The following is a 27,935-nucleotide window of genomic DNA, read 5'->3' on the forward strand; positions in this document are numbered from 1 at the left end:
TTACATTCCCACAAGCAACGTGTGCGGGTTCCAGTTTTTCCGCATCCTCACCAATGCTTGTCATTTCCCATTTTGTAAACAATAGCCATCCGCCCTGGCTGGTGTGGCTCAGTGGATTGAGCAGAGGCCCGCAGACTGAAAATTCACAGGTTTGATTCCCAGTCTAGGGCACATGCCTAGGTTGCGGGCCAGGTTCCCAGGTGGGGGTACATGAGAGGCAACCACACGTTGATGTGTCTCTCTCCCTCTCTTTCTCCCTCCTTTCCCCTCTCTATAAATAAATAAATAAATAAATAAATAAAATCTTAATAAAAAACAATAGCCATCCTAGTGGTAAGAAGTCATATCTCACGTGGTTTTGATACGCATTTCCCTAATGCACATCACTGGGTGTTGAGCATTTTTTCTGTGCTTGTTGATCATTTGTGTATCTTCTTAAAGAAATGTCTATTCAAGTCCTTTCCCCCACGTTTGAATTGGGTTCTTTGTCCATTTGCATTGAGATATGAGTGGGGGGTTGAACTTTTACGAAGGGTGGTCAGAAAAGGCCTCCCTGAGGAGAGGACTTTTAAGTGAAGACCTGAAGAAGGGGAGGAAGCAAGTCACCAGGATGTCTGGGAAGAGCAGTGCAGGAAGGGAAAGCAGTGAATGCAGAGGCCCTGAGGCAAGTCAATTTCACTAGTCTGCAAAGCCGGTTTCTTGTCTGCAAATGGGGAAGAATGAAGCCTGAAGACAATATTACATCATGCAGAGTGTCAGCAAATTGTCAACACCCGTACTTAACTCCTCAGAGCTCTAACTTGCTCATCTGTGGAATGGGCATAATAATCATGTTTACCTCACAGTGTTCTCACAAGAGTTAAATGAAATAATACACCCAGCCGGGGCTTGGCACATGCAGTGCTCAGAAACGTGGGGTGCAAACCCGGACCACGAGGACTTTGAGTCATGAGACCCCGAAGGGAAACGGCTCACAGGAGAGTCTGAGGGCTACTGTGGGGGGAAGGCCTGTGGTCCAGGCTACTGTGTATTTGATTCTATTCATGTTTTGAAGAGCATGGCTTATTTACATACTAACACCAAGCAGGGGGATTACAGTCTGAACGCCAGCTTTCACCAAGTGCTCTTGGGCAAAGTTTTAAGCCTCCTTGAACTCAGTTTCCTTCTCTGTGCCTCCATATTGTGGTCAGGGTTCAGGCCTGTATGTGTGTCAATGGGAGAGATGCTCAAGAACTTTCCTCTCTCATTGCTTCCTAAAGTGTCTGCCCAGCAAACACCATTCGGGGCGATCCAGAAATGCAAGATTACCTTGAGTTATAATTTCCACACAAGTTACTTTGTTTTCGGTTTGTGTGTGTGTGTGTGTGTGTGTGGCAGTAGGAATGTGGGTTTTGGGGTCTCAGGCTGGATTTTAGATCCCAGCTCCTGGACTTACCTTACCCGTTGCTGGAATTTGGGAAAGTGTCATAACCACTTTGGGCCATGGTCCAGCTTACAAAGCAGTAGTGAGGACCCGAGCTCATTTCTGTAAAGCACCCATCACCCGACAGACCTCTGGCTGTGTTGGTATGAAGGAAAGGATGGGAAGTGCAAGCAGTGTGGATGGTGAGGGAGAACAAAAGAGAAAAATTCTAGGAAGACGATCTAGAGGGCCTAGCAGAGTGGAACCATAACAGGCGCGTCTCCAGTCCTCATTTTTCTACCTCTAAAAAGAGCAAAGATCAGGATTCTCAGATGTGAGACTCTTCTCTTCCCACACCTGGGCTGGTGTCCCCAGCCAAGGCCCTTCGTCTCTCTGCATTTCAGTTTTCCCGGGTCTCTCTCCAAACACTCTCTACTCTCTGAAACCATCTGTGGCCCCGCCACTGACCAGCAGAGGGCAGTGGTGCACCAACATCGCTCTGGGGTCTGTGCCTCCAAGTTCAGTTTTGTTTGCTGTTTTGCTATGTCTGACCCTGGACAAGGGAATTGTGGTGAAATAAGAATGGTAACATATGTTTCTCTTTTTCAGAGGTCCTTATTTTATACTAAGTGCACAGTCAGAATAGGTCTTGTCACAGTATACAGAGGAGGAAGCAGAACCTCAGAAGCATGAGAAACAACAAGGCCACACATAAACAATCCACTGGCAGTTTGGGTCAGGCCACATCCTAAATTTAGACCATTTGAATGCTAGGAATGCAATGCTGTATGTCTGGGCTGCTCAGCATCGATAACCAATTACCCGCTTTATGGTTCATGAAGCATTTTCTGATCCTTGATATCAGAAAATTCTTATTTTATTCGATCTAGCTTACAGAACAATTTCATTGTTGTCCAGAGTGGTTGAATGAGGCTTGACCTGGGCCTTGAAGTCAATTTGAAATGAGGAAAGAGGGCTTAAGGATGGCCTTACAGTGAGAGGGAAGGCATGGCCAAGGAACAAAGGCAGGGCAGGTGGGCGTAGGGGACAAGAATGGTACATACTGGAAGGCTAGAAGGAAGGAGTCAGTGGTAGGGAAGATTCTAGGTGTACAGTGTACCTGTTTTTTTTTTTGCCTGTTCAGCATGAATACCCCACTTCTGATAGTGGCACCCAATTTTCCTTTGGGGTGTCACTTCTTCCCCACTGTCAACCCCCTTTGGGTGAAACTCCATCTGTTTGTTTGGAGGGGGTCACATGACCAAGTCTGACCAATTAGAATACCACATCCTTTTGGTCAGCAATTGGCTGATGGGTAGGCACATGACTAGATCAAGCCAATCAGAACCAATGAGACTCAATTCCATTTGTTGAGACTGTCTGGACTTCCAGGTTTCCTTGAAAATTTAGGAAATCTGTATACACTGTGTGGGCCATTGGCTGGAGCTGAGAAGAGGCTGTCTGCTTCTGTTGGGACATGCACTGTACAGTTTGCCATGGCCCCCGCCACTCTTTATCACAAGGGATGATAGTTTAGCACTCTGTGAGCCAAACACAACTTCTCTGTCTGTCATACTTAGCCCTGGGAATACTAGTTTGTTTTCCCTGAGTAGATGCCAAGATGAATCTTAGTTGAAAGGATGAGAGGGTGGCTAGCAGGAAGATATCCACACAAAACCAAGAAAGTTCGTGCAGGAGGGCCAACATCACCTCCCGAAAAGCAATTCCATAAACATTCATTCAATCCTCACATCAATCCCATGAGATAAAGCAGGTTAGTCTCATTATGCAGATAGAGAAACTGAGGCTCAGAGAGTACCCACATTCACAAGCTACCATGTAGCCCCTCAAGGCTGCATTCTTTACCTCCTCCCTGGTGGTACCCAAATTAGAGATGAATTTGAAGGTCCCTGAGAAGCTCAAGACATTGCAAGGAAAATTAACCCTTGTGCTTACAGGGTGCCAACCTGGGTTTGTCACCCACTGCATCTCTGCCGCCTTTTAAATCTCCTTGTTCTGCGGTGAATGGTACTACTGGGCAGCACTTCTCCGATGATGTGGCAGCCAGAGTGCACCTCTCAGACCTGCTTCTCCAGAAACTGCTGGGAAAAGCATGGTTGACTGACAGCCCTAGTTCCTGCTCCTCTAGATCCACCAAGTTGATGCCAAGGGCACACTTCCCCAGGGCCGCTCACAGCCAATGACTGAGCACAGGGGGAGTGTTCTTGCAGCCACACTGCTGTCCAACCTGGGATTCCTCTTATAGGTGGCTTTGGCCTGGCTGAAACTTGCTGCTGTCCAAGGCTCTTCCTGCATCCCCCTTCCTTCTCCCTCTGCTTTCACCAGTGTCGGACTGGCATCACAGCCTGAAGACTCTCCTGCCTCCGCTCCCTCTCTTCCCCTTTATCCCTCGCAGACGCGGATATGTAAATCATCAGTACATCTTTTGCAAGTCTAAGCCAATCACAGCATCTGCTTCTCAGAGGATCTGAATGAACACGGATGACTTGCATTTTGTGGAATGAGTCAATGATGTCTACGACCATCCAAACCCACAATATCTGTTGACAAGAATACAGGGTTTAACCTTGTAATGGGTAGGCCCACAGGCATTGGGATTGGAACACCAGGGTGTGAACCCGCCTTTCTAGTGGATGACCTTTAGGAAGTTTCTAAACTGGCTCTGAGCCTCTACTGCCTCATCTGTTGAGTCAGTGATTCTCATCCAGCAGCGATTTTATCCCCCAGGGGACATTTGACGATGTCTGGAGACATTGTTTGATTGTTACTGACATCTCATGGGTAGAGGCCAGGGATATCGCTAAATATCCTACAGTGCACAGAGCAACCCCCAGCCCCCGACACACACACACACACACATACACCAAAGAATGATCCAGCCCCAAATATCTACAGTGCCGAGGCTGAGAAACCCTGTGTCACATGGTGACGGTAACAGTAGCTAATTCTAAAGGCTGTCGCAGGATCCTCTGTTCAATATCTGTCATTTCTACTTCCCCACCCCGCTTGTTAACTCCACGGGTCGGGGACCAGATGACTCTAGATCAATGTTCTGTATCACCAATGACTAGAACATGGAAGGTGCTAAGTAAATTATCATGAATTGAAATAGTTATGAGATAAGTACAAATCAACAAGTGGTAACTACCATCACCATCATCATCATCATTAATCAACACTGTCTTCCCAGCCCCTGGCTCAGTGCATAATTGGTGTTCTATATTTGTTGAATGAATGAATGAATGAATGAGAAATTGAAGGAGTATTTACTCATTAACCACAAATTTATGTGCTTTTGGAAGATAATAGAAACTCTTGGGAAACAGGCCCAGTCTTTTCCTTTTTACTCGCAAAGAGGAGCTTTGTTCATTAAAGAAACCACTTTAGAGGATTAAGCCCTCTGCCAAGCCAGGGCCTGGCTCAAGGTCACGTGGAGTGTAGGACTCCCATCTTGCTCGGCTTAGGCAAGAAAGGAAAACGGGCCAGGCTTTGTGCGAACTCAGTGTGAAACAAGAGCTGTTTTCAGGGCCCAGGAACACGCTCTGTCCCATGCTTAATTTCTTCCATCTGTCTGGTATCTGACCTCCACTGCCCTCTAAGCCATTGCCACACATTGTCTGCGCACGTTCCCATATAAGGTGATCTCTCTCTCTGTCTTTCTCTTCCTCTCTTCCCCTCTCCCTCTCTTTCTCAGAGTTGGACGGCAGCAGCACTTGCTTCCTCCACCCCACTGTTCCTCTCTTGGCCTTCCCTGGCAGGCTGTGCTGTGAGGATGGATGGCTGGAGAGTGGGAAGGGGCAGGGGGCTGCCAAGGAATGTGGCAGGTTTATTTTTGTTCGGGCTGCATTCTTTGCCAGGCCTGCAGGCCCCAGCCACTTGGGGATGTCACATGCCGATAAGACAGTGGGGGTGACTGAGACCTGTGGCTCAACTCTGCAACACCCCAGGTGTGAGCCATCGTCACGGGGCGGGGGCAGCAACTCTGAGGTCATGGAACTCACCTCTTCCCACTACCCTGCGTCTGATTCCCAGAAAGAGAAGTTTGATCCTTCAGAGAAGCAATTGCAGGAATTGAGATCTGTAACCAACTTCGGCCCATTGCTGTGCAAAACCCAACATTTGCAGCAGCGTGGAGAAGAGCCAGGTGTCAGGGTGAAATTGTTAGCTGTGTGACCTTGGGCAAGTTGCCTGACTTCTCTGACTCTGTTTCCTTATCTGTCAAAATGGTAACAAACCTCCTTCCTACTATTCCGATATAGTGAAACATGAACTCTGTGAGGGCAGGGATTATTGTCTATTCTGTTCCCTGTTCTGTCACCAGCACCTAGCTTAGTGCCTGGCACATAGTAGGTGCTCAAATATGTGTTGAACAAATTAAGTGAGATAATGCTTTCAAGTGCTCAGCACCAAATAATTGGTAGCTGCTACTATCTATTGAATAACAACATGTGTTTATTAAGTGCTTAGTACGTGCCAGGCCCTGACAGGTGCTGGGGATATGTCAGTGAACAAGACAGACCTTAGGGAACTTGTATTCGAACGAGGGCCTTATATCTATAACTTCAGAGAGTATGAAGTGCTATGGAAGAAATTGAAAAACGGATGTGGAAGAAGTGCATTTTTCAGAGCTTTTGACCATGACTCGCAGCATGAAATGCTCATTGTGTGCCCCCGTGAACACACATGCGTGTTCGTTAAGCTGAAATAAAAACACCACAAAACCTTTGCGGTAGATCGTCTGTAAAGACTTCTGCCAACGGTTTAGTAAACGTCGCCCTTGGTATGCCCCGGCCACTCTCTGATCGAGGCCCCCATTTCTCTTCTCCTCCTCGAGTCTGGGTGGGGCTGATGACTTGCTTCAGCCAATAGGATGTGATGGAAGTGACTCTGTGCTTGTTCCGGGCCTCAGCTTTAAGAGGCCTTCACTTTTGTGCTGTTGGCGCTATCAAATCAATCAAATAAAGAGACTGATGTCGTTCTCATGCCCTAGCAGCCTGTGCAAGCAAACCCAGATCTAAGCCCGTAGATGTCTCGAGGTCAGGCAATCAAAACTCAAAGGAAAAGCAAGCACAGACAGCTAACTAGGCTTCTCGCTATAGCCAATCCAATAATTTCTTCCCTTTGCTTCCACACCTTGTATAAGTTTCTCCTGAGGCCCCTGTCAGCAGAGAGTGCTCCCAACCACCTCTGGTTTGGTGCTACCCCACTGGTATCCATTTTTGCTCGTGTAAACTCTTACATTATTTTTGATATGCTTTGGTTTAACTTTTAACAGTGCCTAGCTGCCAGGTAAGGAAGTTCAGGTCAGATCACCGAATGATGAGAGACGTCAAGGAGAGCATTCCCATGAAGGAGAAATGGCAGCCGGCACTCAGGCCCAGAAAGGAGGGGAGCCAACTTAGATGTTCTAGCCCCAGTCAGGCTCCCAGCTGAACTCAGCCACGTGGAGATCCCACAGATACAACGTGGAGCAGAACTGCCTGCCTGAGCCCAGCCACCCCACAGATTTCCAGGCGAGTGGGTTGGGTTGGGGGGAGTGTTGTTCCAAGCCAGTAAATTGGGAGTAGTTTGTTACTGCAACAAAGAAAAATATTTCTGACTCAGAAGTATTTGCCTTATTCTGTGTGATATTTTCTATTCCACTTCATTTTTGAAAAATGTTAATCGAGACCTATTAAACTGATTTCAATACCCACGAATGAGCCATAACCAACAGTCTAAAAGACACCGTGATGGAGGATGACTGGAAGGTGGGTTACTTTAGTAAGAGGGTCAGGAGAGGCCTCCCTGAAGGAGGAACGTTTGAGCTGAGACCTGACTGAGGACACGGAGCCAGGCTGGGGAAGACCCGGGGAAAGAAGAGCCAGACCAGAGAAAGAGCAGTGCAAAGGTCTTGAGTTTGGGATGGGTTTGGTGAGTTTGAGCAACAGGCAAGAAGGCGGTAGTTGGAGAATAGAGAGAAAAGGGAAGCCTGGAATGAATTTAGGCCTCGCGATACCCGGGGCCTCAGCTGTAGAGAGCAAAGACTGCTTGGAAGACTTGGGGTGCATGGTTGACCTCCCAAGGTCCTGACTATATCCATCTTTCTGTTTTTAACTGAGGTGAGAATCACATAATATAAAATGAGCTTTTTTTCTTTTTTAGAAACAGAGAGAGAGGGAGAGAAACACCTGTGTGCAAGAGATACAACAATCGGTCAATCGGTTGCCTCTCACACGCCCCCAACTGGGGACCTGGCCTGCAACCCAGACACGTGCCCTGACTGGGAATCGAACCTGCGACCTTTTGGTTCTTAGGCCGATGCTCAATTCATTGAGCCATACCAGCCAGGGCTAAAATGAGCTTTTTCAAAGGGAAAATTCAGTGACATTTGGTACGTGCACAATGTTGTGTAACCACCACCTCTATCTATTTCCAGAATATTTCCACTGCCCCAAAAGGAAACCCTGTGGCTATTAAACAGTTGCTCCACATTCTGCCCTTCCCCCGGCCCCTGGCCATCACCAACCTGCATTCTGTTTCTTTGGATTTGCCTTCTCTAGATATTTCATGTAAAGGAAACTATGCAATATGTGGCCTTTTTTGACTGGCTTCTTTCACTTAATACAATGTTTTCAAGGTTCACCCCTATTGTAACATGTATCTGTACTTCATTCCTTTAATGCCCAAACAATATTCTGCTCTGTGTTTGCACCACCGTTTGTTTAGCCGTTCATCCGTTTGTCTATCATTTGGATTCCATAATGCCATAGATAGCACTCTTACAGACCTTGATTTGATGTCAGCAGCCCAGGCAAGAGGAAAGGTCTTGGCAACGTGAAGAAGGCCAGTGTGTGCCCCACTGTTCCTGGCCTTTTCTGGTCCCATCCCATCCACCTTTTCCTGCAGATCTGGAGCTTCCTGATGGCCCAAATGCAGCTCCACTGCTGATTACCCTTAAATACTCCCCCTGAATTCTATAAATACACCAACACTCAGCTGGGAAAAAAAGAACTTAAAAGGCATCTGAAATGAAAATACACTTTTTTCCCATCATTGGCCAAGCATTTTCTCTTCATCTTCCCCCTCTTTGATTCCAGGGTAAGTGCTTGGATTTCAAACCGTTAGCTCTGCCCAGGTAAGAGAAGAGTTTCCTTGGCAAAGCCCTGTAGGCAGAGAAAGCCAGGTAGCATGTTAGCACTGGCCCTCCTGCACCGAAAGTTCCTTGGCCTCCAGCCTCGGCGGCCTGTTATGGTCCTTCCTCCAGACTCAGCTAAGCCAGACTCTTACTCTGCTTAGTAAGATGAAGAAAATGGCTTTGGGATCAGCCATTTTGATCCCAAAATATGGAATCATGTTTTTGAATCTTTGAATGTTTTTATTTTTTTAAGATTTTATTTATTTATTTTTAGAGAAAGGGGAAGGGAGGGAGAAAGAGAGGGAGAGTAACATCGATGTGAGAGAGAAACATTGATCGGTTATCTCTCATACCTGCTCCAACCAGGGACCGAACCCTCAACCCAGACGTGTACCCTGACTGGGAATAGAACTGGCGACCTTTCGCTTTGCGGGATGATGCCCAACCCACTGAGCCACACAACTTAGGGCCCTGTGTTTGAATCTCGACTCAGCAAGCTGCTAGCTATGTGACTGTGAACCCTCTATTAATTCCAGAGCTCACTCTCATTAATTGTAAAGTGGAAGGAAACAAAGCTGTCCTTTCAGTCTTGTGGTGAAGATTAAATGAGATGATGTGGGTCGGGGCAGTGTGCTGAAATGAAATCAGGCCTAACTCCATGGGGTGCCAGGAACTTCAGCTACAGAGCCAGGGCAGCTTGGAGACGTGGGGGTGGTTCCGTCAACCTCGCAAGGCCTTACTGCCCATCATTTTGTATAATTCAACATATAATTCATTTTATAATTCCTTCAGTCTGCCCTCCTAGATCCCCATTCTGCCATTTTCTTCCCTGGGAGACCAACCTGCATGGGTAATCTCAAGCGTCGCCTGCCCCTTTGGTGCCCCGTTGGGTTTAGCTAATGGGAAGCCAGCCAGGAGATCAGAGGGTGGGAGGAACGTGAGGTCAAGAATGGCTACATCCAAAGGCTCCTATTAGGCAGCCTTCTCCATTCGCTGCTCTGTTTACAAGATCCTGGTGCCTGTTGTCTTCTCTGGCTGCTTCAGGCTCAGGGCAGCAATGGCGGCCTTTGTTGTTGGTCCCTTCTTGGTTTCCCTAAACCTTGCCCACATCTTTACAAAGAGTCCTTTGTCAGCTCTCCCCGATTGTCCGGACTGCTATCTTCATCATGCCAGGACTTTGGCTGATACAGAGGTTATCCATTTCAGTTGACAACTCAGATTTAGAGGAAGTATATGATTTTATAATCAACCGAAATCCAATTCCGAGCCCCCATCCCATCATTACTGGGCATCTCGCCTTCACACACATCCTGGAGGATGCCAAGTCCCTGGGCTCTTTTGCAGTGACAGAGCTTCAAAAGGTCACTTGAAATCTTCTGTCAATGACTCATCCTGGTGACTGCTTGGTCACCCACCATCATCCCAGGTTGCCTGGTCCTTTCAGGTCCAATGGCATTAATGCTTCCATGTCAGGCCTGGGACAGGGAAAGTTTTGGCCACAGTGGAAGCCACCGGACTGATGGCGTTGGCCCCTTTGGGGTATTTCACCTTCTTAGGAGCTGCTCTGGAATTAACCTGTGTCCCTTTCCCAGTTTTAGCATCTCTCTTCTCTCGTCTTACAGGGGTGTCCAGTATTTTGGCATCCCTGCGCCATACTGGAAGAAGAGTTGTCTTGGGCCACACATTAAATACATTGTAACATGTAATCACACACACACAAATCTCATAATGTTTTAAGTAAATTTATGATTTTGTGTTGGGCCGCATTCAAAGCCATTCTGGGCTGCATGCGGCCAGGCTGGACATGCCTGCTGGAGGCAACTCCTCTCTCTGCTCCCCCTTGAGCACAACCAGTATAATCTCCTCCAAAGACTTCAGACCTTTACAAAACACAGCTTCTGATTTCAACCTGTGAAGCTCAAGGTGGTGAGACTGTTTGAAGAGGAGGGGATGACACACGGTACGCATCTGGAAGTGACAATATGGTTATTATTTGAGCCCAGTAAGAATGTAAGTTGCATCCTACTTTTCAATCCATAACTGAGGAATTACGATGAATTGCAACCCTGGCTGGTGTAGCTCAGTGGATTGAGCACGGGCTGCAAATCAAAGGGTCTCTGGTTCGATTCCCGGTCAGAGCACTTGCCTGGGTCGCAGGCCAGGTCCCCAGTTGGGGGTGCGTGAGAGGCAACCACATGTCAATGTTTCTCTGCCTCTCTTTCTCTCTCCCTTCCCCTCTCTCTAGAAATAAATAAATAAAATCTTTAAAAAAAAGACAAATTGCATATTACTTGACTCCTCTACATTGCCCATTAATCTCACAAAACCCATTAAAAAAACATTTGACAAAAATGTAGTACCAGGCACACATTTAATGCTATCCATTTAGTTGAATGTCTCACATATTACTTATGTTTTTTACCTTTTGGGAAAGCACATCCTGCTACTACACATGCACAAGATTAAGTCGCCAGGGCCGAGACAACGTAGGGTATCTGCCAAACTGAATTCAGGTTTCCGTTTAAATTTAGTTTCTTTCATCTCCAAGTAACCTAGATGGCTAAGGCATTAAATGACAATTAATGGATAACAGAATAACCCACTTCCGAATTTGTTCCTGTGTCTGGGTCATTTTTCTCAGTTTTAAAAGAATGAGATGAAAGTGGGCAGTGTGCAGAGTAGCCCCAGATGGGATAGCATCTTGAAAACTGGCATTTGCTGAATACTCGTGCAGAATCCAGAAATATCTCCTGGTCAGGATGAAAGGTCTAAATTTAATACTGAAAACAGAAAACTGGCTTGGCTTTCCTGTGCTCGGCACAGGAAGGTTCTTGTTTGGAAGTTCTGAAATGAGAAGGGGCTGGAGACACTCAGTCCATGGCATCCTCTGACTTTTTGTAGGGACCTGGAGGGTCTGCTGTCATCCCAAGATCTCACCCGGCCCACGATGGGAGCCTGCACTGAAGAAAGATCATTTGTTGGTAGAAAATCAGGGAGAAAGTTCGCGCTGATACAGATACTTCCCACAGTAAGGATAGGCTCATTTCTTCCTCTTCTGGTTTTGCTTACCTAGCTTTTAAGATTGAGCCACCATCCCTGTTCTTGTTTCCATAACCTCTCTACCTATGGTAACAGAATGGAATGCAGCCCTCCTTTTTTGGGAGCCATCCTCACCAAGTCTCTTATTATGTCCATCAGAGTCACAGCGGTTGATTCAAGAACGGTCTAACACACTTCAGACCAATGAAAGTCAGCCTTGGGAATTTGCTGAAACTATTGAAGAAAAAATTGTACTTTTATTGAGGTTACTAGGCTGGAAGGATGTAAGTCGCCTGCTACTAGCAGCCCATTCAGAAGAAAGTGGGGATGAGAGGCAGAGAGATGGAGGGAGAAAGAATGTCAAGATGATATCACTGAACTCCTAGATCAAGCCATACCTGAAGTTAGTAATATCCTTGGTCTTCACAGTTGCATGAAACAATGACCCCTCTCCTTATTTATTTTCTTATGCTAAACTGAGTCTTGAAAAATACACTTTACCAGGAGTGATCTCTGACCCCCCCCCCCCCGAATAACCAGAGCAGAGAGGTTCACAAGCTGTGGATGTTTCTTGCAATACAAATAAGGGAGTTGGAAAGGGCAACTTCCAGTTTCTGTCACCTCCTTCCACCTTACCCCACCCTGCCTCCAGTGAAGGCCTGTGAACGTTTAAAGAACACTGCCTCATAATATCAAGTTTCTTATCAGAGGGTTTTGGGTGAGAAGCAGGTTGGGAATTTTAGTGCTTTGGTAGCAAGGGGTGAGTAGGTTTCAATACAGCCTGTTGTTACAACCAAAAACTTCTAAAGAATCCACATCTTGGGTCCTGTAGTCTACAACCATGAGCACTCAAGAGAACAAAATTAACAAGAATTGAAAGGAAAGGCAAACCCAAGAATGAATGGAGACACCCCTGCCCCTTACCCATGTCCCTGGTGTATATGCCCTGATCACCTGGCTTAGCCGATGGAAGTGCATTACCCATAGGAGAGTGGAGGCATACACGAATGTTCATAGCAGCATTGTTCATTATAGCCCAAAGTGGAAGCAATCCAAATTTCCATCAACAGATAAATGGATGAGCAAAAATGTATACAATGAAATGTTATTCTGCCATAAAAAGAAATAAAGTACTGATTCATGCTGCAACGTGGATGAACCGTGTCAATGTTATGCTAAGTGAAAGAAACCAGATGCAAAGAGCCACATATTTTATGATTCCATTTACAAGAAATGTCCAGAGGGAAGGCAATCCATAGGGAAGAAAAGCAGATTAGTGGTTGCCTGAGGCTGGAAAGTGAGATTTTTTTTGTTTGTTTTTATTGCAAACTGGCAGGTGGTGGCTGAAGGGAACAGGGTTTCTTTTAGGGGGTAACAAAGATGATCTGGGGTTAGGTAGTGGTGATAGTTGCACAGCTTTGTGAATATGCTAAAGGCAATTCAATTGTATACTTTAAATGGGTGAATGTGTGTGAATTACATCTTAACAAGTCTATTAACTAAATAAAACCCCAGAGAGTTGGGGTAGGAATAGGAACCTTTCCAAAAGGCTGTCTTGTATGACCGGGACTTCCATTCACCTGTTAAAAATGTCAAATATGCTTCAGCCAAGAGGCATCTTTTGGGTTTTACAAGGAAGACTTAACATAGCATCCAAGAAAAAAAAGTCTTCACGTGGGTGGCTTGACTTGGGATGTAATCAGCAATGCCTTCGCTGTTGTGAAACTGTTGCTGAGAAGTTCTTGGACCCTTCATGGAATCTCTTTATCTTAAATGAATCAGCAGCGGTGGTAGCGGGGCACCCTTTGGCCTGTATGTAGGCCCAATAGATGGCCAGGGACCCAATATGTGCAGGCTTCTCTATGTCTCTCTTTTTCTGCTTCAAGTTGGAGTATATACTTCTCAGTATCTCAGGCTGAGTGTCTTCAAATTCTTTCCTGTGTCCAGAGCAAAGACATTAAGCATAAAATCCATTCACGTTTGAGTGCAAAGAGTGGATTCCATTGCTTACTTGAATTTATACAGGATTGTATCCTCATAACTGAAAAGTGTTGTGTTTCAATAACAGCAGCGACAGGCAAAGGAGGAACCAAGAACTACCAGATAGGCCACTCTTACCTTTCTGTAGCCTACATCTGCAGGCTCTGTAGAAGCAGCAACTCTAACCACCTCATTTTTTAAAAAGAAGCGGGGGATAAAAGGTAAAATGTTTTTAGCTCTTCCAGTGTCAGGCATTGTTCTGATCATTTTACCTGTATCAACTCAATCTTCACATCACCCTTAGAGGAATGTATTATTATAGGCACAGTGTACAGATGAGTAAAGCTCAGAGAAATGAGGCCACACAATAGCAGAGCCAGGATTCAAATCCAGGGGGCCAGGAGAATCTCCTAGCATACCCAACAGGATTAATTAATTAGGTGACCCTTGTATGAATCTTCCATTGTTTCTCCCACAGTTACTTCAGTTGTTTAACTTTTAAAGGTTTTAAATGTTGCCTTCTCCTGGTGGTGAGCATCTGTGAGCTGGGACCGCTCTTAGTTTCTCTCTGAGTTCTCTCAGAAAGGAGGCAGCCAGCAGCAGACCAGTCTTGCACTGTTGTGTTCCTTCTGCCCAAAAAACCGTTCCCTTTTCCGTTTGGCTGATTTGTACTGATCCTTAAACATTACTTTGTTCAATGGAAGCTCTCCTGATAGTACCGTCCTTTCAGCCCTAAATTAACTTGGGGCCCCTCATCAGGGCTCCCCATCACTGAGCCCTTTTCTTACAGCGTTTATCATAGTTGTATGGCTGTTGCCTGTTCAATTGTCTCTCTTCCTAGGCTAGACTGTTAGCTCCAAGACGACAGGGGCCAGGTAATTCCTACCCTCCAGGGACTGCATCCCCAGCCAGCACAGTGGGAGGCATATAGGAGATGTCTAGTATGGAATTTGTTTTGTTTTTTGTAAGTATGATGCTAAACCGGTAGTTGGTTTCTTCCAAGGTATTTAAACAAGCAACTACGTTTTCTGGATGTGAGGACTTTTTTTTGTTGTTGTTGTTCTCATTTTCTTCATTGACATCAGTAAGTTCAGTGATTTCTAGTCTATGGCGGGGGGAGGGAGGGGGGTGTTTCAAAATACCATTCACCAAATGAGGTCTCCCCCAAGCCAGTTAGAGCAACGGGGTTTCTGTTCCCGGTCTCGTCTGTGCCCCGGGCAAGGAGATGGTCCTCCAGCCCACCTCCTAAGGTGGTGAACTCCAAGAAGACTGCAGGGGAACTTCCTTCCTTTATGCAGGTGCCTAAAAAGAGGCTCCTAGAAGCCAAAAGGCGCCTTAGGCCATTTACTTTTTTTTTTTTTCAGGCTCTCACCATATTATAAAAAAATAATTTACTGGATTAAAAAAGAATTAATTCCCGGTACAGGCAATGTGGCTCAAATAATGTGACAAAAGTGAAATCTCTATGATGAATGTCTTCTTTTAATCCTGCCAGAGACTGTACAATTGCTCCTACGTCTAACCTAATTTGGAGATAACTTCTGTCAAAAACCTAAATTTGAAGCTCCAGCCAAATGCTTCCTCAACCCAAATCCCTCTGGCCCGGCCAACAAAGCAGCCATCATCCATGTTTGGTGAATGAATATTTTGTAACTTGCGGGGCGTTGGGGGAAGTTTACCGCCGCGGTAACGGCCCCACAGTCTCTAAGCTGCCAGCAGCGGCCCAGAATCTGGGAACCGCTTAGCACGCGGGCCCGCCCGCCCCCCTGCACCCTGCACCCCGCGCCCCACACCCCGCGCCCTCCACCGCCTGGGCCGCAGCAAGCGCCTCGGGGGTCCCCGGAAACGCGCCGGCCCTCCCCGCCGGAAGTGACGTGCCACGGCCTGGCAACCGTTGCCAAGGAGCTCGTGTCTAGGAACCCACTAGAGCCCGGACAATACCTCCTGGGGGTGGGGGAAAGTGGTTTCGTGGAGAGAATCTGAGGTAACCTCGGCAGCCCGCGGTCGGAAACTTCCCCGAACCCAGAGATAGGAGAAAACTCCCTCCCGACCCCCTTCCCGCCGCGGCATCTCGCAGGCGGAGGGGTCGCTGCAGTTAAGCCCCCGCCCCCGGGGGCCGCCCCTGCGGGGCATCGCGCTGAGCCAGGCCGCTCCCCCGCCAAATGAATCGTCGCGGAGCCCAGAGGTGTCGGTCGGACGTGGGGCCCCTGTCCCCTCTCCCAAGCCCGAGGTCGGGGAGGGACACTATTTTTGGGATTCCTGCGAGGTTGCTGGCCAGCGATCGAGCCAGCTTTAGACCAGGGCGGCGTGGTTCCTGTCCCGAGTTGTGCCAGATAAACGCACGCCCTGGTTTTAATTCTTGCCCCCACCCCACCCCCTCGGGTTCTTTTGAGGGTAAGTGCTGGTGAATTAGTGTGGCGACTTTCCGCTGGAAGAGGGAGAGTAATTGCTTTTGCTAATTTTAGCGCGCAGAGCCCCCTGGGCACAGACAGCCTACCGGTTCAGCACATCTTTGTCCTGAAAAAAGCTGGTCGACTACTAGCGGGAAACCCGACTAGTTTCTTTTCCTCTCCTGGTAACGTTCACAAGTGTTTTGTTCTGGTTTTTGTTTTTTTGCTTTTTTTTTTTTTTTTTGAAAAGGAAAAATATATGTGTATATGTGTGTTATAAATATTATATATTTAATTTCGAAATCATTGAGAAATATATATGTATGTGAAGGTTATGATATGGACGTTCACCTAAAATACTTGTAACGTTGAAAAACTTGCATCTCCATCGTGGATTTTTACTTAATTTAGGTCAAGTTTTTCTTTTTACAACTTAAAGAAAACCTCGAATTCATACCACACATTGGTTATCCTTTCTACTTTCTTTTGACTTATTTTTAACAATAATAATTATTTACTCATGAATCTATCATAATTATGGAGAACTATAATGCCTTCACATTCTGATGTTTTCTAAATATCCAGCTCCACCCACCCGATTTAAAAGACTATTTCAGAGCAAGGTGCATGCTGCCCCAACTAATGTCTTGGGTAAAAGAACATCTATTCGTTTCATGGTTAAAAAGTATTAGGGAGCACTAAAGTAATTCTTTCTTTAGCAGTTCATCTTAAAATTCATTTTTAAAAATCACTAGTTAAAAAAAATTGCCTGCCACGAAATTTCTACTGCTTCTTCCCACAGTGAACAAGTGATGTCTGCATGCAGGAGACGCTAGGAATCTTGGTAAAGCTCTTTGGCTCTTAAATAATCAGATATCCAATTTTTTAAAAGTTATGAGATGTTGCGCTCATTCAGTCTAGTGGGAGCAGTCACTGTTCTAGATGCAGTGGGTATTCAAAGATGGAATTAGTCACAGATACGTCCTCATGGCATTTACCCTTTAGCAGAGAAGAGAAAATGTACATAAGTACCTAGTATAAAATAGAAAAGTGGCTGCAGAGCCGTGTAGGTAAAGTGTGGTCAACTTGGAAGGCAGGCTGTTACTCTGGTGCAGAACAAGATGGGTAGCCTACGATTTCCTGGAGGGACTTGCCTTTGGACAGTAGGGCTTGGAAAACGGTTAGGATTTGCACGTCTGGAGGTGGGGAAAGGGAGAACAGTACTGCTAGTGGCTGGAAAACAGCATTAACTGAAGGCAGAGGTGGAACTAGAGAGTCGTGACCATTTCGGTCTGCTGAAGTTTCCAAGGGTGAAAAGTACCAATTTGGAAGTACAGTTGGGAAAGGCTAAATTGAGCTAGATCTTAAAGACTCTCAAAATCCAAGAAGTTTGGACTTTATTTTGTGGGCAATGAGAAGCCTACAGATGATTTGGAATGGGAGAGGCGGAGACTGGAAAACATGAGGCTATTATGTTATTGAAGGCAAAGGAAATGAAGGCCTGAATTACTCAAGGGTGGCAGAGTCTAAGCCTGCATGGCTGAGCTTGGTGGAGGAAACCAAAACAAACCGAAGAAAGCATACCCAGGCTAAAGCCCGCAGCCAGCCTCTGCTCAGCTACTGTTGGGTGTGGCTGTGCAAAACTGTGGGCCCAGGGTTGCCAGATCTGATTTTCAAGAGACCGGAAAAATGGATTTTAACGTAAAAATACCTCCCAATTTTAAAACATGGGCTACTAATTTTTTTTTTAATTAGAAATATGTCTGTAATCTAACAAGTTTTTATCCCCTGGGTAGAAATTGTGGAGCTAACAGAAGAGATGTTAAAATTTGCTATATTATTCATTTGTCCATGTTAATTCAGGTGACTGCTATCACACAAGATGAATATACAGAAATATTGGGTATCAAATATTAACAGTTTATACTGCAGCATTCATAATAAAGTCTTTATACTCCGATTTCTTTCAACAAAATAACTCTTTTCCATTATATTTCTCTTGCCTACGCCCTATGATCTTAATACTGATCCCCCCCCCCAGCCAGAACTTTTGTTACCAGTATTGAGGGGTTTTTTCCTCTATTTTTACTCTTTAGCTTAAGTTATAAGACCTGACTGATCATGAGTGATCAGATCAAATTCATCGTGGACAATCTCAACAAGGAGCCTTTTAGGAAGAACTATAATTTAATCACATTTGATTCCCTGGAGCCAATGCAACTATTACAAGTTCTCAATGATGTCCTGGCTGAGATCGACCCAAAGGTAAGCGTTTCCTGTCTCTCTGTGATGAAACGGGTGGCAGGAAAGCCAGTTTCTGCCTCTAAATATCTGCGCTTTGGGCAAATTAGTTAACTTTTCTGGACTTGATTTTCACGAGGCTTATAGGCTTATGCCTATAAAGTAATCGTAAATGATCTTTAAGATTTCTGCCCTGACTGGTGTGGCTCCGTGGATTGAGTGCCCGCCTGCGAACCAAAGGGTCACCTGTTCAAATCCCAGTCAGGGCACATGCCTGGGTTTCAGGCCAGGTCCCCAGTAGGGGGCGCAGGAGGCTCCCTCCCTTCCCCTCTCTCTAAAAATAAATAGTAAATAAAATTAAAAAAGATTTCTTTATTACCTCAAAAATTAAATTATCTACTTGTACTTTATTTAGAAAATAGTTCTCTACTTCCAAACATAAATAGATTTGGTCCAGGAATAAAAACGCTTTTACAGAAGGCTTTCTTGTATTGTGAATTAGCTCATGTCTCTGCACAGACTTTTTTACGCTTGACATTCTTAGTACGAATCCCGATCTGACTTGGGTGCACCCTCACTGGGAATCTGGGGACGTCCACACTTAATCTGTTTTATTAAGAGACCACTGTGCTTGTCATGCTCTAGCAGAGCAATTTTGTAAATGAGTTTAAATATTGTTCTTTGTTAGATCCACAACAGTAACATATTTTTAAAATTTCTTCATTCGTTAGCAAGTTGTCGATATCAGAGAGGAGATGCCAGAGCAGACAGCCAAACGGATGTTAAGCCTTCTTGGTATTCTTAAATACAAACCTCCAGGAAATGCCACAGACATGTAAGAATCTGATTGTGTGTTGCTTTCTTTCTTTTTTAAAAAATTTAGAGAAGTTTTGTGTATTTTTTAAATTAATTTTATTACATGTTGTTTTCCTTAAAAACCAATGCTTTAATGGCCAAAGCATAGGCTGTATGCAGTCTTCCTAGGCAATACCTGGTCTCCCTAAGTCAATGGCCTTGGAACATCACTAAATTCAAAATAATCTTGAACTTTTAATGTTACTCTGGCATGCAGAAGTCCTAAGTGGGTCAGTTCTTACTCCTAATCAAAAAAGTCAGGCAGATGCACTGTTCCGTTCTATCATGTATGTGCCATCCTAGATAAAAACAGTAATTCAAGCCTGCCCAGGCAAAGAAGCGAAGTATTAGGACTGTACCAGTTAGTGGTTGCAACAGCACCTTTCTAGATATTCCAGTCACATATTAAGGGCCTGATTTTATTTTTATTGCTAATGTACAGATTGACTTAGAATAGCCTTGGTTTTATCTTTTTTAAATTGTCATGGAAAGCAACCAGGGCATTGTAAATCAGCTTGCGAGTGAAGGTTACCTCCGAGGCTTGCTTACAGGCCTGTGCGTGTGTGTGTGTGTTACAGGAGCACCTTTCGTCAGGGTCTGGTGACTGGAAGTAAACCTGTAATTTACCCCGTGCTCCACTGGCTTCTTCAGAGGACGAATGAACTGAAGAAAAGAGCATATTTAGCTCGTTTTTTAATAAAACTTGAGGTGCCAAGTGAGTTTCTTCAGGATGAAACTGTGGCTGATACCAATAAACAGGTATTCAATACAGGATAGGATTTCAAAATGGTCTGTAATGGATTTCGGGGTGCACATGTTCAAATACGTGCTCCTCTCTCTAGTTTCTTTGCGCTCTCTGTGTTTTCAGGTGACACCAAAAAGTAATGTTCATCTGCAGTCATGTATTTAAAAATTGACATTTGTACACAAATACCAATTCAGCGATAGGGGTATGTGGATAGACAAAAAAAAAGCCCTTGAAATGAATGATTTTAGCATAATTTAATATTTAAGAATTGTGGGTAGACATGGATGCTGGGCACTGCCGGGCACTTTGTTGATCAGTTAGATGACTGTGCAGTTTGCCATCCAAATCAGAGAGAGAAGGACTAGCCAAACAATTACACCAGGACGAAAGGTATAAACTGCCAGCATCCCCGGCAGACTGGGACAGGTGAGCCCCTGCAAAGAGTGTGTGGGCCAGAAGCTAAGATGGCGATCTCGGAGGGCTTTCCAGTCAGACAGAGAACAGAGAAAGGGCCAGGGGCTTGACATTTCCGTGCACTTTTGTCACCAGAGTTTTGGGGTGATCCTGGGGTTTGGCCTTAAGATCTTAAAGCTCTTGACCACTGAGGATTCTGCCAGGTCTGGCTCCTGGGTCCTGGGATTAAAAGCACATTGCTACCCTGCCAGTGTGGGGCTGTTGGTTGATTGTCCTGTAACCAAAAGGCTGAGGGTTCAGTTCCCAGTCAGGACATATACCTAGGTTGCAGGTTCAATCCCCGGTCCCTGTGCTTAAGATCCCCGGTCTGGGCATGTACAGGAAACAACCAACTGATGTGTCTCTCTCACATTGACGTTTTGAAAAAATGTCCTTGGGTAGGGATTAAAAAAAAAAGCACACTGCTGATGAGAGACTGTGGAAAGAGGATTCTGGCTTAAGATTTCAAAGGACTTTGATTGTTAAAGAAAGTGCCTCTGTTTAGCACCTTATGCCCTTTATTCTTCTGTGAGGGTAACGATGTCAGTGCTGAGATCTGAAGGATGAATAGGTGTTATCCAGGGTGGGGATGAGGGGAATCGTACAGTATTCTCAGAGGGACTAGGGTTTGTGAACTGGAGTGAGAGCAGGGAATGTTCCCGGAACTGAGAGAACAGCCAGCCAGAATATAGAGTGTGTGGTAGGAAAGTCACCAGAGAGGAAGCTGGAGAAGTGTTTACTGACCACACTTTACAGACGGCCTGTTTTGTGTCCTGTGTAAATGTTCATGATGTATTTTTAATGCTGTGTTTATAATGATTTAAGTAATCACTGTAAGTAAATTTACAGATAACCTGATTAAGAAAAGCCTACTGGATGTGGTCATTAGTTTGTAATTTTTTTACTTGTTCTTTTAGTATGAAGAGTTGATGGAGGCCTTTAAAACTTTGCATAAAGAATGTGAGCAGCTTAAGACATCTGGATTTTCTACAGCAGAAATAAGAAGGGTAAAGAAAAGAAAATATAACTATTTATTTGAATAATGTGAGGTTTAGTATTTTTGCTTTTAATTAATTCAGTATGAGTCTTAAGATTATATGGAAACCAGTGATAGCAAAAGGCAGATTTTCTTCTGCAGGACCTTTGCTAGTTCTTTACTGAACGAATTAGTGAGGACATGGTACATTCTCAGTGAGTTCTTACATACCATATAGAGCAATTCCATGGACTTTAAAAGGTTTATGTTTTGATTCTCTATCTAATATAGATAGATAGATAGATAAAGTATCTGATATATATTAGAGAAAGCAGAAAAGAACAAAGAAGATAAATTGTCCAATTGTCCAATTGTCCATTTTGTTTATCATTTCAGGTTTCTTGTGTCTTGTGTGTTGGGAGGTATCATGCTATCCTTAATTATTTGTATCTTGCTTTTTAAATCATTATATCATGAATGTTTTAATATGTAATTCCATTTCTAGAAATTTATGCTAAGGAAACAATCACAGATATACAAAAATAAATTTATGTAGAAGATAATCATAGCATTATCTATAACAGCAAAAAATTTGCTGTTATAGATAATGCTATGCAGTCCTAGAAAATTTTTAGGACTTCCTTTTTTGAGAGTACATTTATTAAAGCTGGGGACAGTGAAACAAGGCAAAGCCTGGGCCAAAAGCAGCAACAGGAGAGAGACTTGTTGAGGCTGCTGTGGCTCTGAAATGGTAGGGAGGGAGTGAGCCGGGGTGGAGCTGCTGTCAGCTCACTGGAGAGTCAGAGGAAAGGGGCCTTGGGGACAGACTCAGCGGGCTCGCCGCCCCCGTGCTGCCGTTCCCCATTGCTGCTCTGGTTGCGAGTCTCCCGGGGTCCCTTAGAGTTTAGGAGACGCACACTTGTGAGGGGGAGGAGGGGAAGGGAAAGGCACAGGTGGGCTCCCAGGAGGAAAAGCACCTTTGGGACTTTTGATGCACGTTACTTAATGCTCTCCAAAAACTACTTCACGGTCTCACCAGGCAGTTAAGTTTTGTCCCCAAATACCTGCTGATTCTCACTTTTGTGAATTTTGTACTTTTAGAATTCCTGAGTTATGAACGCCATCTTTATCTTCTCCTTCAATCAGGAAACGTTAGAAGTTGCTGTAAGAGTTTGTTGAATGTATTAGGATGACTCACATCTAGTGGGGGAGAAAGACCCGTAACTCACTAGTAGTGTAGAAGAGTGACAGATGTCCACTTGCTGTTTCTCCATTATGTCGCATGACTAAGCCAAATTGATAAAACGGAGTCTGTAATTTAAATTTCATTACCTACTATCAGAGAACATATTTTGAACATATTCTTTGTGGAAAATATGATTAATTAATAAATAGAAAATAATTGACTTAAAATCTCATGCTCTTGAGATCACTGCTGTGGGCATTTTTTTTAGTGGCCCCCTTTAAATCTTGTTCTGGGTATCACACTATACATAGATGCTGTGATCCGCTGCTTTCAAGTGATTTCATGCCATGCCTTTTTCTCATGTCATTAAACATTCTTTTGCATTATTTTCAATGGCTTTCATTGTATCATAACATAGTTTATTTAGTAATAACTCAGACATTTGTATCATTTCCACATTTTAGATATACTTAGCAACTATGAGCATTCTTATAGAGAAGTCAGTGATCTTTCAATCATATGTTATTAGGACAAATTCCTAGAGGTGGAATTACTGGGCTAGAAGGTATACACATATATTTTAAGGGAGGGAATTTGTTAATTGACAAAACCAGACACAGTTATGTCTTGAAAACGCCAAAGCCTTAAAAATAATTTTGATGGAATATTGGCAGAATATGTGGTGTGGTATTTAACAGCGGATGGGATGTCAGCAGCTGTTCTTGTTTTTAGACCCGCACACTTCCCGTTATAGAAAATTTTTGAAAAATCATGTGCCCATATTTGGAATCAGAACACAAGTATGCTGGCTGGCAGCTTTACCTTGCTACCTTATAACCTGTTTTAGTTGCTTTTCTTGGAAAGCTGCCAAGCTGCCACATAAATTACCATGCGTAAGGAACTGTGGGGGAGGGGGAATAGAAACGTCCCTCATCCCAGCTGGGATCTTCATTCCTTAATGCTCTGGTAGTAAGTGATAAAAACGGTAGATGCATAATTATCTAAAAATGTCATCTGAATTCTGGAAGAATACTTTTTCTTATTATGTCTTCTTGACTACTTTTTTAGGATATCAGTGCAATGGAGGAAGAAAAGGACCAGCTCATTAAAAGAGTCGAACGTTTGAAGAAGAGGGTAAGGCAAGAATTAGCACAGTAAGGCTTGGGCCCCAAGTGTTAAGCGCTTACAAAGACTTAGGAATGCAAATAAAGATTAGGCAAGGCATGGGTTTACATCTAAGGATGGACTCAAATAGCACTGACTGAAAGGGAATCTCCCTAGGCAGTAGCCCAAAACCTTTAAGGGCCTGGAGTCCAGAGCTTTACTGTCATCTCTGGGGAGTACTATTTACCAAAAGGAAATGATAAGTGGGTGTCTGAGTCATGTGACATGCTAATGACTTCCTTAAACCCTACTGTACCATGTACTTCTTATTCCCTTACTGTAGGTGGAGACAGTTCAGAATCATCAACGGATGCTTAAAATAGCAAGGCAACTTCGAGTCGAAAAAGAGAGGGAAGAATTTCTTGCACAACAGAAACAGGAACAAAAGAATCAGGTATCCATATAAAAGTTTATATTCTCGTGATAAAAGAATAGTTCCTTCTGATAATTCAAATGTGAGGAAAGAATCATTTTAGAATTCATGTTTCCCTTTGTGAACCTGATGGGAATACTCTTTTGAGAATATTTTGTGGTGCCAACTGCATAGCAACAACAGTAGCACCTTCAGGGTTCTGTGTTCAGTGTGTATCTGTACACGACCTCTTGGCTTATGCTGGACTCATGTCGTCCCAGCATTACAGGATGTTCATTGTAATGGTAAGCAGTAAGGTTAACTGCTGATAAAACTTCCAGAATCTCTCAAGGGTGTCTTGAGGTTCTGGGACTATTGTAACCTCCATTCTATCCCACTGATCCCAGTATCCCCTCCACTTTACTCCGGCGGTAAAGAAGCAAATCAGGAAAAGACTCCAAAACACTCACAATCCCCATCGTTAGACTTTGCCTTAAAGAAAAAATAATTTGGTCAGAAAATAATTACTTTTATTTTATTAAGAGTCATTTTTAAAACTGAGAAGACTTATACATTAAAAATACAGTTCAAATCAGCTCCATTTCTTTCTAAATGGGCCGCTGTTAGGCTCTCCTAGAACTTGTCTGGCATCACAGCACTTCCTTGTCGGCAGTAAGCTACATTGCCTGGCCCTGACTGGTTACTTGGACCGGTTCTGATCTGGAGAGATCATTTGTGAGAAAGCTTTCATTCCTTAAAGTTAAGAAAAAACATGTTATAACAAGAAACGCCTGGTACATATATTTCTTGAACAAGTATTGTTCCTTGATCCCCAAATTCAGAAAATAATTTTTTTAATTTCTGAAAGGTCTTTTTCAAAAAGTTTTACATGAAAGGATATTGAGGGAACCATTTACATTTGGGATTTAACATAGTAATTTTCTTAGTTCTTATTATTTGTTCCTTTTATCTCACAATAATTATATGGAACTTACATTTTCGTTATCTGTATGAGTGGTAGGTTTCACGAGACTAAGCAAGTAATGGATCTAATTCTCTTTTAAAGCTATTTCATGCAGTGCAGAGACTGCAGAGAGTACAAAACCAGCTGAAGATTATGCGCCACGCAGCAGCAGACGCAAAGCCGGAAAGTAAGTGGAAATTCTTAGGTGATGTAGGCAATCGGAGACTATTAATTAAAATCAGTAGTCTTCCTTAAAGCGGTCAGCTGGGGAGAATGATCACCAAGTGCTGTCTCAGCATCTAGCTAGTGAAGCAGAGCCCTGACGCAGACATCTTTAATTTTCCCCTGGGGTGTTAAATCCCTGTTCAGTGCTTTGTCAGTGGGGGAGCGGAATGAAGACCGTTGTGGGGGGCAGCTCAGTATTTTGGGAGTATGTGGAGTACTTAGGATGGATGTTATGAAAAAGGTGGATGGAGAAAAATGTGAATCGTTGTTTTAAACCAGGACTATAAAGGCAAAGAATAAAATGCTGGGCCCTTAAAACTGAGTGTGTTCCATATGTTTGGGGTTGTGCTAATGACGTGGGAATCGCTGTTGCCACATTAGCTTTACACAGAGGATAAATTGTTCCAATATCCAGGGTACACCCCTGAACCCATCCTAGGCATTTCTGCAGTGTTTTTGTGCCTCAGAAGGGAGGCCACGTAAACTGGAAGAGCAGTGCACAGCTCCCGTGGGTATTGGAGACGCATTCCAATGTCAGCTTCCAGCTGAGAGAGGGTTAACCCGTTTTTCTCTGGTATTCCATGAAATAGTATACTCTAACACACAACATGTGGAATGACCATAGTAAGGAAAGACAAGCAGCAAATGTTGGTGAGAATGTAGAGAAATTGGAACCCTCCTATGTTGCTGATAGGAATATAAAATGGGGCAACTCTTTTGGAAAACAGTTTGGCAGTTCCTCAAAACGTTAAACAGAATTACAATATGACCCAGCAATTTCATTTCTAAATATCTACCCAAGAGAACATATGTCCACACAAAATCTTGTACACAAGTGGTCACAGCAGCACTACTCATAATAACCAAAAAGTAGAAACAACCCAAATGTCCATAAACTGATGACCAAGTGAGCCGAACGTGGCCCATCTGTGCAGGGGCGTGCCAGAGCACATGCCCGGGGCAGGCCAGATTCCCACTTGGGGGAGCGGGGTGGGGCAGCCGATTCCCATTTGATGTTTCTCTTCCTCTCTTTCTCCCTCCCTTCCCCTCTCTCTAAAAAAAATTAAAAATTAAAATCTTAAAAACAAAAAAGAAACCAGTACAGTACTCCCTATAAGATAAATCATAATACCCATTAACTAGTGGCTCCATAGAATCTCTTATTCTCAGTTACTGTAAATTCATATTCAAGAGATACCTGAAAGTCACATGCATTTAGTTGTTGGTGTCATTTAATTCTTTATTCACTAAGTTTTCACTTTTTAATGTTAAATTTCAGGACAAAAGAATAATTTTTATGATTTTTCTCCATAGTATAGTATATATCTTTTTGGTATATGTTCTTTGGATTTGATGTAGAGCCATTGACATCTTTACTATAAAGAGTTAAGATGAATCTTCAAAAGAAACGCATTAAATAGTTGGCTGATCAGCAGTTTAACATCATTTCAGATGCGGCCTGACCATGTGTTTCTGCAATATGTGTCATCCTCAGCTTTATTAGGTTAAATATTTCTTGCTACTATGTTTTAATTCTGGCAACTAAAACAGAATATCCAAAGATATATACAGTAATAGTAATATTTCATTTTTTAACTTGACTTGATAGTCTTTATGTTGCTTTGGCTTTCTAGTCTAAATAGAAATTATTTGGGCCAGGAAATGCATAATTGTTTATTTAGTAATAAAATGGACAAAGTTCTGTGTGGGCATCTCTTGGGATGTTGGTTTAAAATACTAACGTAAGTAATATGTTAGTAGATCTGCTAAACAATAAAATCAATTGCATGTTAAGTAGTAATAAAAATAATCAGCTCGAACCAGCAGTCCATTAATTCAGGATTTATTGATCGTCTCCTGCATGTCAGATACTATGCTAAGTGTTAGGAGTAGAAAACAAAATATTTCTATAAATGCTCACAGCGTAATGGAGGAATGACAACCAGTGGGCAGTTACCATGCAGTGACATGAATCTGCTGGTGGAGCGCAGCACAGGGTCCTTTGAGAACAAACGAAGAGGCAAAGCACTGAATGCTAATACAGAGTCAAATGGCTTCCTGGACGTGGTGGCCACTGAGATATGTTAAAGATGGAAAGGTGAAGGCAGGGAAGGCATCCCGTTCCGAGTGCAGTGACCTGAAAGAACATAAAATAGTCGGCTGAGCACATGACAGATGAAGAAGAGATAACGGGGTAAGCTGCTTCTGACTGCTTGTCTTCGAAAAGAGGGCGGGAAAGGGAGTGTGCGAGTGAGAGGAAGAGACAGCATGTGCCCCGATTGCGGGAAGGCACTGGCGTGGTGTTCATGTGCTGCAGGAAAGAGTCAGCCCAACGGAGATGTGCAGTTTCCAGAGGAAAAGGTGAAAACCGGTAACAGCCTTCCCTATTTGCCTCAATTGTACCCCCCACATTGTAGTGAATGTTTTATAACAGTGACCACAATGTGTTAGTTGTTGGCATATCTAACTCTGACTCAGCCAAACTCCAGGAGAGTCACCAAGTCATAATTGGTGTTTCTATTTCCAGGCCCTACACACTAGATCACTCATAGTTGGCACTCAGTAAGTAGTCTGGTAAGGACTTGGGAGGTGCGAGTAAAGACCTTAACCCTGCATAGGAAAGCATGATCTTTTCCAAGTAAGGAAAAATGGTTGAAGTATAAAAATAAGGTATTATGTATGTAATACATAAGTTTTGTAAGTGGACAGAGAATGGGGAGCAGGAAGTTAAAGTTCTTGCTTTGTCGATATCTTGGGAAACAGTTTACGGGTTGTGTTCAGCAGCTTAGGAAAAGAGTAGATGAAGCAGATGTTCATTGATC

General features: G+C 43.9%; 1 protein-coding gene across 12 annotated transcripts in view; it reads left to right on the forward strand.

Annotated features, from left to right (window-relative positions):
- Positions 1 to 27,935, forward strand: part of IFT81 (intraflagellar transport 81) — a 135,252-nt gene that overhangs the window by 59,327 nt on the left and 47,990 nt on the right. For 7 of the 12 annotated variants that reach the window (XM_071221871.1, XM_053927641.2, XM_071221866.1 and 4 more), the window contains exons 1-8: positions 15,441 to 15,543; positions 18,046 to 18,214; positions 18,922 to 19,025; positions 19,624 to 19,804; positions 21,164 to 21,253; positions 23,477 to 23,542; positions 23,856 to 23,966; positions 24,991 to 25,075. In XM_071221871.1, the coding sequence (XP_071077972.1) occupies positions 18,071 to 18,214; positions 18,922 to 19,025; positions 19,624 to 19,804; positions 21,164 to 21,253; positions 23,477 to 23,542; positions 23,856 to 23,966; positions 24,991 to 25,075 (781 nt within the window). In that variant the 5' untranslated portion in view covers positions 15,441 to 15,543; positions 18,046 to 18,070. The other 5 variants (XM_053927644.2, XM_053927640.2, XM_053927645.2 and 2 more) reach the window with 5 other exon arrangements.

This window comes from Desmodus rotundus, chromosome 7, assembly GCF_022682495.2.
Source record: "Desmodus rotundus isolate HL8 chromosome 7, HLdesRot8A.1, whole genome shotgun sequence".
Taxonomy (NCBI): Eukaryota; Metazoa; Chordata; class Mammalia; order Chiroptera; family Phyllostomidae; genus Desmodus; species Desmodus rotundus.